The sequence below is a fragment of the Pteropus alecto genome, unplaced genomic scaffold (assembly GCF_000325575.1).
Source record: "Pteropus alecto unplaced genomic scaffold, ASM32557v1 scaffold5, whole genome shotgun sequence".
NCBI lineage: Eukaryota > Metazoa > Chordata > Mammalia > Chiroptera > Pteropodidae > Pteropus > Pteropus alecto.
The window spans coordinates 21,995,744-22,015,689 of record NW_006441953.1 but is presented as its reverse complement, the minus strand read 5'-3'; the positions used below and the strand labels follow the sequence as shown (position 1 = coordinate 22,015,689).

The window sequence follows — 19,946 nt, the reverse complement described above, 5'->3', positions numbered from 1 at the left end:
ATGTTAACTACCATGGACTAATCTTCGTTATTCCTTGATTTGCCAAAGAATTACTGTAGTTAAGAATTTTCAACAATACTGTTAAATCAGTTTTTTTCTTTTTTGGTTTAAAGAAAAATCTTGCTTAAGAAATTTGAACGTGTGTGTCGGAATAGTGAATCATATTAGTGACAAGATTGAACTCAGGTATCCTCTACTTAGGATGTGTTTTGATGTATTTGATGTAATTTAATAAAACTTCCAAGACTGTTATTTATAGAACTAAAAATAGTATAGATATTAGTAGTCATTATTAAGTATAGCTGCTGTTCAAAGTTCAAGCCAATCTCCAAATTCATGGTGAAGTTAGTGGAACAAGGACTCACTTTTCTCCCCTTTTCTAAGACATAGAAGTTTGTGGTTACCTTGCCTTTGTCACCTTAACATCAGAATGGGAGGAGAATCTTCATCACCGTCTGGGTAACCCATCCTGCGAACCCCTAACTGTTAACACAAGCTCTCCTTGGAGGGAGGGCCGAGGGTCGATTGGTCCAAGTTAACCAAGACTCACGGCGATTTGCATGCAGAGAGGCGTCTGGCCCCAGCAGCAAACATCGGGCCAGCCTTCCCCACTGCACTCTGTTCAGTTCTTGGTTCTTTCAAAGTGCTGAAATCCTGGTCACGGGCCACTCCCTTTTCTTGAGCATCACTTGTTGTGGATTCTGTTAGAGAAACTCAGAGACTAGAAAGGAAATTTCAGGCACCGGAGTGGACAGTCACATGGAATTTGTCATGCTCACAAAGGGACATAAAAACAAAAGATAAATAAATAGATAGATAGATAGATAGATAAATAGATAAACAAACAAACAAACAAATAAATAAATAAAATAAAAGGAGGGGAAACAAAAGATAAAAAATAGTCCATAAGTTGAAAGTTTTATCCCCTACCCTAAACCTCCAATAATTTAGAATTGACCATCAATATTAGTTTGCGAATGTTAGTGTAACGAAGTACCACAGACCAGGGTCCTTAACCAACAGAAATGTATCGTCTCACAGTTCTAGACGTCAGAAGTCTCAAATCAGGGTGTGGGCAGTGTCGGTTCCTTTAGGGCTGCGAGAGCGGGATCTGCTGCAGGCTTCTCTCGTTGGCCTGTGGATGGTTGCCTTGGCCCGGTGTCCCTTCATGTCACCTGTCCTCCACGCCAGATTTTCCTTTTTCATGAGAACATCAGCCATATTGGACTAGAGCCCACATTCATGACTTAATGTTAACTCGATTACCTCTATAAAGAGGTATCTCCAAATAACGTCACATGCTGAGGTGCCAGAGGTCTCCAATGTATCTTTGGGGGGGGGAGGGGCACAATTCAACCCATAACACCACATTGCTCTATTTAAAACTCTTGGTCTTTGCTCCAGAAAACCTGCTTCTCTTTCAGTGTTCTCTGTGTCACTACAAGGCACTTCCAAACACACGCACCGGAAATCTGATGTAGAAGTCCCAGACAACCCTCTCTGTCAACCACCCATCATCCAGATCTTCACAAATTTCCATCTATTTTGCCTCCTAAGCATCTCCCATGGCCAGCCATATCTCTCCTACCACACCACCTGAGTGCGAGCCAAGTCACTACTCATGTCCATCTGCCTCTCCTGGAGCCGGAATGTTCTTTTCAAAGTGCAGATGTCATCTGGCCATCCTCCAACTTAACGTCCGTCCATGGCACCCACTGCTCATAGAGTAAATGTATTATTCTGCCACGCGGCCGTTGCCAACCTCTGTGGCCTCCTCTGGCACGGTGCTTTGCTGGGCTCACTCCCAGTCCCTCAGGGCTCATATTCTCCATGCCGCCTCCTGCACAGAGCCCCTGCCAGTGCTTTTTACCCACTTCCATCGCCCTCACATCCAAGTCTCACTTCAGAAAAACATCTCTCATAGTCCCTCTTCTAGAGCATCATGACACTTTTCCGTTCAGCATTCATCACGCAAGCCATTTAGTAGTTAGTTCCTTGTGAAATTACTGGATGAATATTTTTCTCCTCCTCTCATGTATGAGCTCTATGAGACCAGGAATATCTTTTTTGTTATTGTTTTTGTTCATTACTATACTCCTAGCATTAACACAGGTCCTCGTGCATAGCTGGCACTAAAAATACACGGTAATGTTAAAAATCTGATTTGCTATCAGAATCATTAGAAAAAAGCCATATGCAGATCATCCCTTGGAAATCGTGAAAGAAGTTTATAGAACAGTTCTAGAACTATTTCAGTAAGTGTGGTAAAAAGAAATGAAAAGGAAGTTAACATACCAGAAATACAAGTGAATATGAAAGGAAGAGCCCCTTGTGTTTAAGGAGGAAGGAACATTAAAATTAGATTCACAGATCTAAACTGAAGCAGGAGGCAAGGCCAGCTCCAGGTACAATTCCCCATCAAAGTACATTGAGATTTCTGCCACACTGCAATGATACTCACAACATTGGTACCTCGGGGGGCTCAGAGCATGTGCTGACACTTTGTTTTTAACCACTGAATGTGCAATAATGTTGTTTCATACAGCTGAGCGTGATGCTCCCTCTTCTAACTTGCTATCTGCATTTTCTGTCTCTTTACAAGCATTTTTTAAAAGACTTTTGAGAGCCACAGTTGACCTTGCATGACTTCCATCCCAGAACCTCATTTCACCGATGAGGAATTAGGGCCCAGAACAACAAAACAGTTTGCTTCTCTGCAACCAGTCCACTGCTGCATACTGAATAAGTCACAGAAGGCCTTTCCAAGCAATAACTCAGCAACCCAAATGTCATCTCACCCAATAAACGTCGTTTCTCCCTAGGATTTCTCCCATTAACCCTCGTTTACTCTTCACTCCAAACCAAGCATTAACTCTGATGATTTCAGCTTTGACTGCTCCACCTATGAGGTGGCCCTAAAACTTACCATCCAAATTAGGGCACTTGGGTGAGGGCACGGGGACACTATTGATAATGACTTTGGGATAACAGGTGTAAACCAGGACTGTCCTGAGGAAGCCCGGATGTATGGTCCCATTGCCACTATATCCAATTCTTCAGAAAAACCACACTTACCGATGTTCAGTAAACAATGAATTGTACCTCTCCCTTGGGAGTAGGCTTTGCAGAGTTACATCCTTTTAGCGAAGTGGACATCACTCTTGCCTTGCACCCTCACAGCTCATGCTGGTATAACTGTAGGACTTGGCCAATTCCAGTCCCTCTCTCCACTGTCCTTCCCTTACAGACACAATCAGGAAGTAATCCAAGAAGCAGACATCACTTTCTTACCAAGAAGACACCTCCGATTAGGACTCGCGGTGCTTCTTCTTCACAAGTTATAGTGGATCATTCACTGACCTCTGTTGTCCCAAAGAGGTGGCAGTAGGCTCCCTGGTTGACCACTCTCTGTTTCTTCTAGAAAATACAGACATCCGACACACACGCACTCACACACACACACACACATATACACACACACCTTTTTAATTTCTTATCAACAAAAAAAGCTGAAAATTGGAAGCATAAAGAAAATTAATTTATTCATCTGATCAAAAGTGAAACCACACATGCCAAGCAACCATTGTGTTCCATGCTCTTGTTCTGGCATTGAGGACTTTTAAGGATTCAGGGGCTGAAAGCAAATAAATAGGATTTTCTGGGATTTATTGGAGTGGGTTGAAGCGAAATTGTGGAGTCAAGGTTTGTCTAGACCCCTATCATTTGAGGAGTGTGTGGGCACTGAAATTTAAACTTCTTGCCCTTAACCACTCCAGTGGGCTGATTTAGCTTTCCTGATGCCTTGTCGAAAGTATAAAGACCTGCTTATAGGATAACAGGTTCCAGTAGTAACTATGTAAGTATGTGTAGTATAAAAAGAACATTTCCACCTTTTCTTTCTGTCACCTCCTACTTTATCATCTTGGGAAGGGGAGACAGTCCTGATGATATGATGTCAGGCAGGCCCTGAACCATTAAGCAAATTCAGGTGCCTTATTTTCCATTTTTCCCTAATTTTTCCACTAATTCAAGACTTGCTCTGAGATTTTTCAACAGTGACTAAAAACACATGAGGGCACTACTGTTAGTATATTTTATTTCTATTCTTCCTCGAAAACCAACATAGCTTGCAAATGTCCAATTGCCCTTTACTGGTTAAGAAGTAACTATCAAATCTTTAAGGCTTGCTCTGTTTCCCATCTTATATTGAGCTCCTATTTGAAATTTAAAAGCTTCCTTCTGCCAAATACAGCAGAATCCACTATAATTAGAATAAATTAAAGAAATAGTTCAATGAAAACCTTTATTTTGATATTTGGTCAGGGAAAATTTTAAGTAACATTTAAAGGAAAGAGCATAAGCTAGTTATTATTAATGATGAGCGACTAGTTTATTAAGTAAAAATTAAACCGAAAAATGTCGAAAGGCTAAAATGAAACCCAAGTTAAATAAAAGTCAACAAGAGAGAGTTCTTGCCTTAAGAAGCATGAACCTTTCTTTCCATAACTGCTATTTTAGTATGTCTCCACACCATACTCTAGAAAGATATAGGGACATATATGCCACCATGCTGCTCTCAGTGATCTTACAGTCATAGAAAGGGAATGAGATAAACACAGGTATTATCCAATGCATCCAAAACAGTGCAACCCTACAACCTTACCTTATATGGTTCTCATAAACATTAAATGACTGCCTATTTGCGCGATGTTTAAAACTGTCTGACACACAGTGACAAGCACTATCTGTTTGTCAATAAATAAATGCATACAATATATGTGCCAGAAGATAGGCATAAGCAAACATGACATACAAAAATTGTAGATAGGTAACGAGTGGTTAATAAAATCCAGAAAAAGTGTCGTAAAGAAGGGGACATATAATGGATGAGAAAATTGGCAACAGAACTTATTAAAGTTACTGAAGCAAAATGAAACACTATCAGCCCAGGTGTGGATCTGAGAAAATTCATAAAACAGTGAATAGATGCAGGTGCCAAGAGTATAGGCTGAAAGATTGGGCTTTAAAAGTGAGTTAAGCAGTAATGGGATGAAGAGAATGCTTTGTAATATTGTTAGTATTATAATATTTGGTGATACTTAAAGGGAGACAAATCCTTTTTGAACTAATCAACCAATCGTCAAATGTGTAGGTATGTAATGATCACAAAGAACGAGCATACACAATTTCAGCCATGATTAGTATTGCTGCTGTACTATTCTTACAAGATAGATTCCTTGGAAGATAAGAAATCCTTGACATTGATGTAGCTTTTTTCATTCAAGTATACGTGCTTAGTCTTAAAGCTGTGATTACGGATTTGGCAATCTGCTTAGCCAATAGTTTCTTAGAATCATCTCCTTTCTCACTTCTTTCCACATCAAATTTATGGGAAATAAATGCCCGTGAGAGACTAAAGGGTGAACTCTATTTCCTTCTCTTCGAGCTGCAGTTCTCTCTCTGTGATCTGCCTCCAGCTCAGATTTCTCTCCTAGTAGATTAGTAGATGGGGAGCCAACTGAGGGCAGAGGTCATTACGTCCATCCTTGTAGGCCCAGTATGGAGCACAGAGCATCATATAGAAAGACCTTATGGACTGCGGTTTAGATTGGTTTAAGTGGATTGTACTGGTTTGGATTAAATTGGATCAGATGAAAGTGAATAAGAAATAAAACAAGTCCCCCTTATCATTTTAAAAACAATTTCTTATTTGAGTATAAAGTGAAAAAGACATAAAATGATATTTATTATACATCTCAATGGTCCCTGTCTATCTTCAATTTTTATAAACTGCCTGGGATATAAACTACTGCAAACAGCTTGACTCCAACCAGATAGATTTGATTATAAACCGAAAGTGATATTTCATCCTGGTAAGGTGATAAATCATAATGAACAAATTCCATCAAGGTGCATTACTTAAAGTAATACTAACTGAAAGTGAAAGGCATTTAAAAAACCCTGTTCAAAAATAACTCATCATGAATATGTCATTAAAACTTTTTGTATCATAGATTTATAAACCCAGAAAGCCTCTTATAGAAGAAATATATGAGACTTTTACTGCAATTAATTTAATTTAAGATACAGAAAAATGAAAGCAAACTTATTATACACCAAATTAATGTAATACTTAGATGAGTAAATTTGTATATTTGCATCATGGAAAAAGTGTAAATAATATGCCACATTTAGTTGTTAAGCAACCATTTCTATCAATTACTAAAAGGATAGTCTTGTAGCAAAGTGATGTGCTACAAACTTGTGATATTTAACAAGCTATTTAAATCCACACACTTCGAACAAATAAAAGTTCTAATAATTTTTTGGAAATGAACAGCGGCCTATCGATGTGTCACTAAAACAATTGAAAAGTAATTTAGAAGTAAAGTAGAAAAGAAGGACTTTTTATTTTATATTTTTCCAGTCTTCTTCATATCTCACACAACGTTTGGGAAAGTCTTCTCTTGGAAAATCACATTTGGCCTAATATATCTGAAAATATAAAATATAACCATGTTGTTTATATCTGAAGAAATTTTCTAAGAGAGTCAGACATTAATTCAACATAGTATGTCTAGAATCCGTATGATTATGCTTTTAGCTCTCATTTATTGGTAATAATTATTTTTTATGAGCTAGCTAATACTCAGGAAAAAAGTGTATGTTTTCTGTCTAGATTGATTCTCCTTTTGATTTTTTCTGTCTGTCTTGGTGGATGTAGCTAAGGAGTATTCTTTTGAGCTGTTGTAATAAGTCATTAGGAGAAAAATAGTGTATTCGAGACTTATAAAACTTTAGAGACTATGAAGATTTGAGGATTACTTTTTCAAACATAAAATAGAATAAGCCAGACATAAAGGGGTACATATCGAATGATTCTACTCATGGTTAGCTCAAAATCAAGCACGACTAGTCTATGGTCCTGTCAGGATAGTGGTGACTTACCCTGGGCGTTAGGCTTCGGGGATTTTGCTGGTGAATGGTGTGTTTCTGGAAATGGATGCTGGTTAGATGAGTGGGTTCAGTTTGTGAATATTTCATTAGCTATTCATTTATCCTTTGGGTATACAACATACTTCAAAAAGAAGTCCAAAAGAAAATAAATATAACCATAGAAATGAAAACCATTCAGATTTTTCTCTAATCCCAACAGTCCTCGTGTTGTCCTCAGTCATAAGCCTGTTTAGCAGAAGCAGAATTTTGAATCTTCTGCTTCCGTATTGTGTGATTTTCTTTTTCCCGTCATGAGCTGGGCTATCGTCTGAGGTCCATGCCACAGCCTGCTGGCGGGAGGCCCGTTCACCTTTCTCTGTGAACTAACGCTGTTCTGCCATGTTAACAGGTGAGTTGTGTGAGGAGAAACTGGACTTCTGTGCCCAGGACCTGAACCCCTGCCAGCACGACTCCAAGTGCATCCTGACACCAAAGGGATTCAAGTAAGTCAGAGGCCGCCTTGGTGCTCACAGACTTTTCTTTCAGGGACCCCTGTTTTCTACCTGCTGTTCAGGACCTAGCTTCACACCGTTAGTCAGGATTAAAGGGACATATTGTCTACTGTCAGTGGCATTTGTATCAATGTTCATCTGTAGCATGGACTTCTTTTTTTTTTTCAGTCCACTAAAAAAACAGATATATAAAAGAGAGTGTTTTCTTTCGCTCTATGACTCTTCCTGGGAAATCATGTAGGAAATAAAGTAGGCTTTGACTGTACTTACCTAAATGTATTTATAGGCCAAATAAATTTGTAACATCTGCTAGGTGTTTTATTATCTGAATGTAAGTTGTGGGAAAATAGGGAGTTGAATGTAATGTGACAAAATGTGTTGATCTGCAGCAATACTTTGGTGAGGAAGAGAGAGGGCCCGTATGTCCCAGGCTGCCACGGAACAGTCTTAGTTTATGCCTGTTGTCTCAGCGTAATTACTAAGAGTGCCCCCTTCACCTTCCACATGTCTTGTGTGGGATGATAAAGCACACTGTCCCTCTAGATAGAGGGTTTCCTCAAGTAAACTCGGAACTTCAAAATCATTTTTTATGTCCTCCTCAGCAATCTTCCTAAAATGTGTTTGGTCTCAAATTAAATTATTCCTTTGCCACAATCCTGAAATATTGTAAGGGTCTATCGACGGCAACTTCTATTCTCAGAGATGACAGTAGTTTACAGATCATCTTGTCCAAACTCCTGCTTTTAAAACTGAGGAAACTACCGCCCAGGGAGGTCTGTGGCTGTCTAAAGATCTCAAGGTCATTCAGAGGCAGAGCTGGAGCTTAGATATGTCCTCCCAGCTGCTTACCTCTAACAGAGGTTACCTCTAAGAAGTTCTGTAGTTTATTAACATTGCAGTTGGTTTGTTAGGGAAGGTAAGCTGGATTCTCAAGAGTGGCACAATCGAGTTGAAGAGCTGAGCTGTGTTTATGTTGGACAGTTAACAAATATCATTTGTTCCTTATGCAATATGTATTGAGCACCTGCCATGGGTCCGTAGCAATACTATCATCTTATGTTTTTATTGTGCTTTATAGCTTGATTGACATAGGAATCAGAGAATTAAAAATTATGCAGGTCAGGAACAATTTTATAGGAGGAGATGGGATTTGAACTGAGGCTCTAACATATTGCAACTTGTCAACAGATCATCATATGTTCCAAACTGGATGGGAGGTGAGATAAATATTACCAGCTCTCCACTGCCTTTAAAGATCAATCTGAATAAAATATTTATTCTCAATTTTTATTCAGAGAATTTTTTTTGATGCAATTTGGTTTAAAATCCATCATTTTAGAATACACAAGTACAGTTGCAGCATCTGCCTATTAGAGGGATTAGAGGGATCATTTTATAAACTATATAAATGTCTAACCAATGTACTGTATACTTGAAACTAATAAAAGAAAAAATTTTTAAATGTGCAAAATAAGCAACAAAAGAAAAAGAAAACAATACCTTTGATTGTACTTTTTATTATATTTTAGTTTATAACCTATCACAAAAACCAAAAGTATACTGAAGTCTTTATTTTATACAAAATTCTGTATTGCATTTTGTTCTTCTAAACACTGAACCTAAATTATTTGAACTCCTAATGTCTTTGACCTGCCCACAATCGAATTTGGCAAACTGAAAGTCTATCACTTTCATAACTTACTTTCTCATTTCTCAGAGAAATAAAGTGTTTTTTTACCACTGCTTATCTGCTACTCAGGTTTCACAGGGCTTTGTGCATTGTAATTATAACATAAAGTATTATTAAGACAGTAGAAATCATTAAAAAACAAAGGAGTTCATTTTCAAAAAGACAGATCCTCAATTCAATATTTTCTATTACTGTCAATTAGATTGCACACTCTTAAAAGTGCATCTCACTCAAATTATAGGTTAACTAATTTGGGAACATGTTTTCAGCAGTAATTTGTGAGTTTGTCTTCCAGTTATATGTAGCATATCAGAAAACAGGTTATGTTATAGTATATGCTATTACTCCCATATTATAAATAATTGCGTATTGTGGAAAAGAGAGTTTCAAAAAAAAAAATAGACATAAAAACCAAAACTATATGAAGCTGCTAAAGAAAAATTTCTACTGACAAATGTTGTTTGGACAAGTTACACTATTTCTTTAAATTCATTTTCTTATTACCGAGCTAAGAGAGTTGGTTTTACTTCTTGTGCTTTATTATATACCTCATAAATCTCCTAAATTGCTTTGAGATATTTTTAGAGCACAATATGCCATAAGGAGTATTTTCAAGCATGCATCTTACTTAGTCAGCTTTTGGGCTTGTAAACAGTATATTTTATAGTCTTTGCTTTCTTCCTCACTCCTTGTCAGATAATGGAGTTGAGGGAATATGATAGGTTTTATTGTTAATACAAACTTTAAGAAATTCCTAATTAAATATTTTTATCCTGTTGTAAAACTAGGTCCGAGGATCAAAAGAAAGACAAAAAAAAAAAAAAAAAATTGGCCACAGCATGACTCCAAGTTCTAATGGGCTTGAAATGGTATTTGTAGAGAAGAAATATAAAATAGCTCTTAGACAGCCACCGCAGTGAATCTGCTATTCTCTTATCTTTTACTTTGATTTCTTTTCTCAGATAAATAATTCAGAGTGTTTCAAAGCATTTCTTCTTTCTTTTAATGCTCGGCAGTTTAGTGGCTCTGCTTGCATTAACGTCGATGGAAGCTCTCTTGTCGATGCTCGTCCGTCTACTTGAGAATGTCTGTGGCCACTTAGGCTCCATTTAACTTCGGACTTGTTTACTTTGTTATGATTTAGCATGAAAACCACTGGCTCTAGGGCAAGCATACTTATGCCATGAGTTCATTTTATTTCTTAATTCATACATGCAGAGCTGAAAGGCTGCGTGTTACTCCATTTATTTTAATTCATTAGCTCTCCAGTAACTCTTAAATCCCTATTTTGCATTTTCAGACAAAACCTCTGGCATTCAGTAATGTCCATATTCACTTGGGTGTTTTTAATTATCCTCATTCACTTAAACCCTAATGGCTTTGAAATAGAAAAGTGGATAATTACTACAGATTAAACCATAAAGACTTTTATAGGATTATACTTAATGGAATTATTTAAAAATACCTGCTATTTATTGATCATGCATTATATATCAAACATTATGCTAATTATTTTACAGATAGTGTTTTTCTTTAATCTTTTAACAAACCTATGAGATGGAGATTATTTTATTCTATACATTTACAGATGAGGAATTGAACTCTTAGATTAAGTAACTTAGTCAAGATGACATACACTAAAGGATGAAGCCAGGATACAAACCCAGTGCTCTCTGCAAAGTCCAAATTCTATAATTCTAAACCTTAGTTCCTCTGTTTGTCTTTTAAAGTCAGCAAACCTGTTCTTAAACCCAAAATACAAATGCTCATGGAAGCCCAATGTGTCAAACTAACACCTCACAGCAGGAGAGTGTTGGGGGCTGAGGGAAGGCAGAGGGAAGCTGCGGGAAGTAGCCCCCATGGCCGCCCCCATGGCCATATCTACAGTGTTTCCAGGGTCCCCAAAGCATAATTTGAAAACCACTACACTAGCCACACTGTTTTAGCTCAGGCAACTGTAAAGTCCCGGGTCCTTGGTGTCATAGCGAGAGATTCCAGGGGTTAGCACTCGAGAATGACAGGTTTCATAGAGCACACTGAGGGATTCTCCAACAGCATGGTGCAGTGGTTAGAAATTCAGGCTCTCTGGTGTGATTGTTTGGGTTCAGTTCCTGGCTGTGGCACTTACAAGTTGAACGTCCTTGGGTAAGGTACTTAAACAATTTGTCCTTCAGTTTCCTCGTCTGTAGAGTAGAGGAATGGTATGGCCAAAGGCACAGGGCTGTGGAGAGGATTCAGTGAATCCACATAAGCCAAGTGCTTAGAATAGGATCTGACACAGAGGAAGTACTCGAAGAATGAATTTCAGCTGCATATGAATCCCTGGTTCTTCACCATCAGTGCAGCTGAGACCCCTTTTGCCCTCACTCCACCAGAATAAACAGGCCGAAAAGCTGTCCGAGAGATCGGCCCCAGGAATTGCTTATCAGCTCCCCTGGCTCACTGTTAGGTCAGCCCTGTTCTGCTGTAACGATTATCTGGATTCATTTTGAATTAGGGTATCTGATGTTAACATATGTTTTTCATAAGAATATATTTCATTCCAATATATCTATTCTTTATTAGAACATTTTAAAACCTTTTATTTTATTTTTTTAAATATGCTTAATATTGTTAGTAAGTTTGACAACATAGTACTTTTATCATCTCAACTGCTCAGATGAGTTAGGCAGAGCCAAAACTGGAGGACGCTATGGGCAAATAAAGTGGAGAAAGAAGGAAGGGAGAGAGGGAAGAGGAGGGAGAGGGGGGAGGGAGAGGAAGGAAAACAAGAGAAAGCAGGAACAGAGAAAAAGAGGGAGGGAGAGAGCGGGGAGGGAGGGAGGGAAGAAGGAAGAAGGAAGGAAGGAAGGAAGGAAGGAAAAAGCAAGATAGAAGGGAGGGAGGGAAGTACCCTGTTACAATGATTCTAGTCTCATTTGGATTGTTGATACTATCATCAGAGAGATAAAATTACCCTTCCTCTGATAGATCACAGTAAGAAACTGTGGGATACTTCGCAGACCAGTGTTGTTGTCTAGGCATCCATTAACTTGGGGGTGCTAGGAGCCTGTTCTAAATAAGTTTTTTAGATAGTACTATTTTTTTTCTCGATGAAATGCAACTGTTTTACTTATTTTGGCTCAGTGGGTCTGAAACCGTTTACCTGCTTGTTCAAACAGATGTGACTGCACACCAGGGTACATAGGCGAGCACTGCGATGTTGATTTCGACGACTGCCAAGATAACAAGTGTAAAAATGGAGCCCACTGCACAGACGCAGTGAATGGCTATACATGCATCTGCCCCGAAGGTTACAGGTAAGAGAAGAAATACACATTCGTATTCAAAGTTAAGTCTCACACAACTCAATTTACATGGGCAATTCAGTACAATTTAATCAATGTATTAATTCTATTTTTTCTTTAGTGGCTTGTTCTGTGAATTTTCACCACCCATGGTCCTCCCTCGTACCAGCCCGTGTGATAATTTTGATTGTCAGAATGGAGCTCAGTGCATCATCAGAATAAATGAGCCAATATGCCAGTGTTTGCCCGGCTACCAGGGAGAGAAGTGTGAAAAATTGGTCAGTGTGAATTTTGTAAACAAAGAGTCTTATCTTCAGATTCCTTCAGCCAAGGTTCGGCCCCAAACAAACATCACACTTCAGGTAAGAGTTCTGCCACCAGCAAGAGCTGATCTCGTTTAAGCCAAATTCAGCTTCAAAGCATCAACATCCGTGGTAGTTTGTGAATGATGTTATTTCTTAAATATTGACAGTTACAGGCTGCATAACACAATGAGAGAAAATACTCCATGCGTGAAAAAGCTTAATCTTCTCTTCTGCATTTGCATTTTTCAAAAGTAAATAGGAACCAGGTATTTTTATTCATTACTTGATTGTTTGAAACACACACACACACACACACACACACACACACACACACAAAATGCATCTCTTTGTTTATGCTTGGGCGAAGGCATTTTATTTGTTTATTTTTATAACTGCAATTCAGGCTCCACACAGGTGGAGGCTTCTCTTAGGAAAACTAAATTTAAGAAGAGTACAGGTGAGACAGAACCCACTCTGGCAAAATATTCACCAAGTGTCTTTCAACTTTTCAACAAAAACCTTTAAGAATCAACACAAAGTTAACGAACTCGGTTTTATTTGAAATCTTTACACTTTGAGCAATGATTAGCAAGGTTAGACTAGATTAGGGTACATGGGACAAATTGAGGCTGCACGTTTGTTTTGTCTGGTAAGCAAAATATTTTGATTTGTTTTCAATTCAAATGGCCTTAGCCTATTTCTGTAGACCCCACTCTTTATTTGATTTACCCTGGCACTTCAGTGAGGAGCAGGGGGTTCTTTATAAGTCATGAAAAATGCGACCTTGGAAGGCAGACGCCTTCTCTAGAAAACTGGTCCCTTACCTCCCAGTATCTGCCACTTCGGATTGTTTTACATACCCAGTGGTGTTCGGGCTTAAGTCCTAACGTTGATGAAACTGGTCTTTCAAAGGCCCCAAAAAGCCAGGAAACAGGATATAAACAGAGATTTCCCTCCCCCTTTTCATGCCATAACTATAAATAATATGAAATATGAAAAGCTTGCTCAGTGCAGTCACATTTCACATATGCCATAAATGAAGCCCATTGCAGAAGCAAAAAGATCAAGTAAGTGAAATCGCCAGAAAAGAAAGTTCTAAGTATATGCAATGGTGTTTACCGAAGTATTTGTTATTGCTCTTTTTAACAGAACAGAAATCTGATCCTTTTATTCCTGATTTGTTTTTATCACCCTCTGCTGAGAAAATATAGTTTGAAATTGAAGGGGGAGAGCTCAATTTACTTAAATACCGTGAACTTTAATGATGTGGAAAATATTTTTCAACTTTAATTTCCTGAAGTATAAATCATGTATATAAATTCCTTGTTTTTGCATATTTCATAGGACATGCATCTTTAAACTTCATCGCTGCCAATACAGAAAGAATAAAAATACGTTTATGTAATTTAAAAACTTTTAAGAATTCTTTAGGAACTTATTTGCAACAAACTAATTTAGAATAGATCATCTTTCAAGTCATCATTTCAACGTGCGTTAGTATTTTCTCATAGCCATAAGGAAAAAATAAACCATAGTAACAACTCCACACCAAGCAGTCTTGTTTCTTTTTGATGAAATATGTTTGGATGACTTTATGTCCTGCTAATGTCAAGGGTACTTCCTACTAGATTGCCACAGATGAAGACAGTGGAATCCTCCTGTACAAGGGGGACAAAGACCATATCGCTGTGGAACTCTACCGGGGACGTGTTCGTGCTAGCTATGACACCGGCTCCCACCCGGCTTCCGCCATTTACAGGTGAAGATCTCTCAGTTACTGGTAAAGGTGAAAACGATTGTTTCACGAAGAACTGCTTCTCCTCTATTATTTTGTTTTTCGGAGGGAAGGGAATAAGTTGGCTGCAGCAGACTCTGTGATGTGTGTCAGAGGCCTGGCAGGAACAGATGGCATATGCAAGCTGGATAATTGGAGGAGAGATTTATAAGAGGATGACAGGTTTCCCCCGCTCAGTGAAAGCGAGCGTGCCTGTGAAACCTTTCGTAAACCGAAAAGGCATAAGGCGAAGAAGCGATTAACCTGAAAATACATCTTGCTAACAATCGCACAAAAATAAATCGAGGCAGAGCACAGATGCTCACAGACACAGTTCAAAGCTGGGGCGGCCAGATGCTGGGATGTTGGGTGTAGTTCCCAGGGAAGGAGCTTGATGGCGCCACTCTATTCAGGGCGCAAAAAAAAAAAACAACAACAACAACAACAACAACAAAAAAACACTGAACTCTATTTTCACTTCTCTGCATTTTTCAGAAGAGCAAAAATCTTTGGATTTCTTTGGGTTAGGGAAAAACAAGTTCTGATATAGGTCTTTTACAAAGACAAAGTTGTGATAAAGTGAACTTTCAAAAAGCGGGGGAAACCTGTGTTCACAAAGATTGGTAGAAATAGCGTTATCAGCCTGGCACTAGTGAGGAGGGACATTACTACTACCACACGCTTGAAAGAGTGAGAGGAGGCAGCGGGTTTGGAAGCCCAGGCTCAGAAAGAGAATTGTGGAGAGGACTGTGTGACAGGAGCTGTGACCTTCCGTGGAGGGATGCATTCTGCCCTCAAGCAAGAAGCCAGGGTTTTAGATACCGACCTCACTCTCCTTCCTCCCAACCATCTCCTGCCCCTCCTTCCCTTTGGCCAAATTAGATGCCAGAACACAGTGGATCCAGGGATCGCAGTAATGCAGCTCTCCCGTGAGCCTCCGGTGCTCGGGGCAGGGGGACCTGAGGAGGGTGGCTCTAGAGAAACAGTTGCCAGAGACACTCAACACAGTGAGTTACTATTCATGCAACAACACATATTTATCGAGCACCTACGATGTGCCAAGCACTGTTGTAAACATTCAGAAACAAAGCTTACGTATAATTAACCGATGGACACATACAACATGTGATCAGTCATCTTATTCATTTGGGAAGTTTTTTGATAATATAACCTATTGACAATATATTGGAGATGTGAAAGGAGTCATATTCATGGGGCATAAACTTTGCTAAAAGTGTGCTTTTTGCATGACTAACCTTGAGAGCCCCTCCGTTGGGTCTCAACACCAACTGTCTATTATCTTGCAGAAAATTTACTCAGTTAATTTCTTCACATGTAGAAATAGAACAATGTCACAAATTTAGAGCAGGGTCATAAAGTCATATGCAGTCAGTTTTTCCAGGTAGATAACTTCACAGAACTAAGCAGACCAATAGAAAGAATATAATATATTCTCATTCTGTTACTCTTGGAAAAAATCTAACTTTTCGGAGAAGTATCTGTCTATTACAAATAGCCTTGATCTTGGTAATAAAATAGGAGTGGTTATGACTGCAGTGAAGCAAAAGCAAAACACCATCCAGACAGGACTCGGCTGCATCTGCTTTGTTCTCCCTGAATGCTGCCCTATGAAAATGTGGGTTTACCAGAACTCCAGATTATTCAAGCAAAGGCAGAAATCTAGATTTCTTTAAAGTATAAAGTTTTCCCTCCTTTAAATATTGATTCACATTTTTTTTAAAGTACCATATGTAGTAAACAAAATACATCTATAGGCCAAACAAGCTTGCCAACAAATCTGGGCATTGATTGAGACATAAAGTGGAGATACTGACCTCTATATTATTGCTATTATTCATATATATAGCAATTTTTTTCAAAAGCCTTCACATCCTATTTGATTGTTCATAACAGTTCCAGCAAAGTCGATGCCAATTGTAGCCATGAATGGAATCCAATAAATCCTTTTGGTGGTGAGCTAACCCACTTGGGAATATTTACAGCATGGAAACAAACACATAATTATTGGTTTCCAAGTAGAACACAATTGTTATTTCGTCTCCAAATGGTGATGAATTAGTGCCAACATTTTAGATATTGCTAGGCCTTAAATTATATAGCCTCTATTTGATTCAGCTCATAAAAGATGTCAGAATATTGATTTTGTGGTTCATTTTTCTTTCTGATTTTTTGTTTGGTTTTATTTTATGCAATGAAACAGCAGAGAACTCTCAGAAACCATAGTAAAGGTTCTTGAGGTTGGCTTATTAAAGCTAGTGTTCACGTAAAATATACTTAAAATATTTCTAATATTTTAATATACTTAAAAATAAAAGTTGTAGAAACCCAAGTGATTATATCCAAATGATAACTACTAAGAGCTTATTTTTTGTTTATGTTCATTACCTTTCTTTTTTGCCTAACCAACAATAGAGCATACCCTGTGACAATTTACAAAAAAGAATAATATCACATAGCACACTTTTCATTATGAACCAGAAGTCTACTTCTAGTGAAAGTTTTTGTTTGCCGCTCATCTAATAGATATATATTTTTTGAGGTCCAGGGAAAACATAACTTTCATTTAATTCTGACTTTATTTTGTGATACAACAACTAAGAAAAGTTGTTACATTATTTTTAAGTAAAAGAAAAGAAGCAATACTTTCCTAAATCCAGATAGATGATTGAGTAATTGATCGATTGATACGGTCTCTATATAAAAATATAATATATTAATATTCTAAATTGTAATAAAAATGCTTTTGTGAGGTAGAAACTATAGAGAACAATTAAAATTTTTCAACACACTAGGAGAATCTAGTATTTGACAAGGAATAATCATAATAGCTAAGATGTGTGTTCAGATCTAGACTTGGCCAATCACTATTATATAAATGTAGAGAAGGTACTTAATCTTTCTGCGCCTCAGAATCCATATCTGTAAGTAATAGTACAGACCCTACCCCATAAGGTCCCTGTGCATATTAAATTCTGAACTCAGTTCTGTCCTCACCCCTCACGGAATTGTCTTCATTCTCATCTCTCTTTTAGCACTACCGGAAATTTTTTTTCTGGTATCTCTGGAGTATTGCAGAGAAGTTAAAAGTGTATCCTCTATCCTCATACATTAACACTAGAAGTGCAGACTGTTTACAATTTATAGGAAGGGCAGTTTGAAAATATCTATGAAAATTGCAAATACATTTACTCTCTGACCTGTGATATCCTACTTCTGGGAATCAAGCCTACAGATGTACCTGAAGACGCAGAAATAACATGTGCACAAAGGTAGTCCACTGTGGCATTAGTTATAAAAACAAAAGGAAACAACCCACGTTTCTATCTAAATAACTACAGTACATCTACGCAATGGAATTTACTGTTAAAAAGAATGGGAAGAAAGGAAGGGAAAGTATGAAAGAGTTCTCTGTGCCTGACATTGAAAGATTTCCAAGGTATATTGCTCAGTTCAAAAGAAAGAAAAGCAGAGTAGTGCCAAAGGAAAGTCAATACATATATGTATTTTTATTTACAAATATTTGCATAAAGACAAACCTAGAGATAGAGAGGAGAGAGAGGGGTGGTAGAAACAAGACTAGTATATGGGTACTATTTTATATCATTTTGATTTTTGAACCATTTGGATGTATTGTTCACTCAAACAAAAATCGAAGTAATAAAAAAGATCAAGTGCTCTAAAGCCAGTCTGCCTTGATTCAAATTGTAGCTCTGCCATCTATTAACTGTGTGTCTTAAGAAATTGCGTAAGCTCTCTGGGCCTCACCTGGTAAAGGGGTTAATAAATCATAGTTCGTTCCATCTTTGTGGGACCGTGGTCAGAATTTTATGATTTGATATATGTAAAATATTTGGAACAATGCATTGCTATTAGTAAACAATGATAGCTGTTGGGATTCTAAATTCAGAGTGTCCAAAACTGAGTTGATTTCCTCTGTTTCACCTACCGTGTGTCCTTGTTACATTCCTAATTTCATTAAGAGGCAGCACCATCTTCTTGGGCATCACTGGCGTCACGGAGTTGCTCTTAATCTTTTTCTTTCCTTCACCTTCAATTTGCCCCAAGTCTTAACTCTGTCCTCCTAATTTTCTGGCATTTATCAAATGCTTCTGACCTTGCTCAGGGCTTACCAGAATGTGAACTCTGATGAAAGGTATTCCTTCTCCATCGTTATAGCAAAAGCCATCAATAACACTGTTGCCATCAGCTTTCTCATTAGTTGCTTAATGAACATTTTCTTTGGTTGAATTAAATTTTAAAATCTTGATGTGTGCCCACTTTACATAACATTATTAAAAGTGCACCACACTAATGTTTTTAAAGGAAGTGTTTTTACTTATTATCTCAGAATTTGTTCAGTTGAAGTCAGTTTAATTGCATGATTTTTTTTATATTGTATAAGATTGACTTTGGTAGACCTTGTTTTCCAAATTTTACATTATTTAATGTGCTATTGGAATATCACATACATGAATAATTAAGTATGTCAGGTGTGTCTTTTCAGTTACCTGGTTACTTTTCAACATTGATAGAAGTAGATTTTACTTTAATAAAATATAGCCTGATAAAATTAGGAAAAAATAATCACTAAGTTATTGTTTCTGTAGGATTATTTTTTGGTTTAAAAAGTTTCATTTTAGATGTCAGTTATTGTCTCAAGTGAATCTATAGGAGAACCATTTTCTCATAGAATTATGTCTAGAGGGAAGAGCTAAGGTAGCTTTAAGAGTGTTTAAGAAAACCCAAGATGTAGTAATATTCCTTTTTCCATGGAACTAAAGTGACATGCACATTTTCTCGTTATACTTTTTACGTCTGACAGAAGATTGTGATTTCTTGTAGATATGCTTACTGCTAACAGGGCCAGACATACAGGCAGTGGTATGGAGCATTATTTTCAAATAGTGTGCATCAGAATTACCTCAAGCGTGTGTTACAATACTTGTTACCAGGCTCCACATCTAGTCTCTAGGATTTAGAGCTCAGACGAGCCCCCAAATAGTCATTTCTACAAGTTCCAAGGTAACGCTCTGGTCCAAGGACCACAGTGACAGAATCATGTTTATAAGAGGAATAGATCTGAGCTCTGCTCTGAGGGCCCTTGGTGTGCATCTCTTCTCATATCCAAGTTCCCCGCCATCATGCTTGATGTTGGCCTTGAAACCAGCCATGCTGGGAGTCTTTCTGCCATAGAACTCAGTAAAATTCCAAGCTGTTTCTATGTCGGAGAGCCAGTTGTTGAACATTTGCCAGCACCCTGCTGTCAAGAGATTGAATCAGCAACCACAGAGGTGACACAAGCTGCCTAACAAGCGAATGAATGTAAAGTGTCACATTGCCTAATTGTGATAGTGCTTAGAGAATGGCATAAAATGCTCTTGGCAATAGTGGAGTGAGTGAACAAATGAATGAATGAATGAA

The 19,946-nt window shown here is 37.9% G+C and overlaps 1 protein-coding gene across 3 annotated transcripts in view; it reads left to right on the top strand.

Moving 5' to 3' along the window:
* SLIT2 (slit guidance ligand 2) overlaps nucleotides 1–19,946 on the top strand; it is a 325,399-nt gene that overhangs the window by 291,370 nt on the left and 14,083 nt on the right. For all 3 annotated transcript variants that reach the window (XM_015594878.1, XM_015594877.1, XM_015594879.1), the window contains 4 exons: nucleotides 7,346–7,439; nucleotides 12,300–12,437; nucleotides 12,547–12,787; nucleotides 14,359–14,489. In XM_015594878.1, the coding sequence (XP_015450364.1) occupies nucleotides 7,346–7,439; nucleotides 12,300–12,437; nucleotides 12,547–12,787; nucleotides 14,359–14,489 (604 nt within the window). The remainder of the gene's footprint in view (nucleotides 1–7,345; nucleotides 7,440–12,299; nucleotides 12,438–12,546; nucleotides 12,788–14,358; nucleotides 14,490–19,946) is intronic.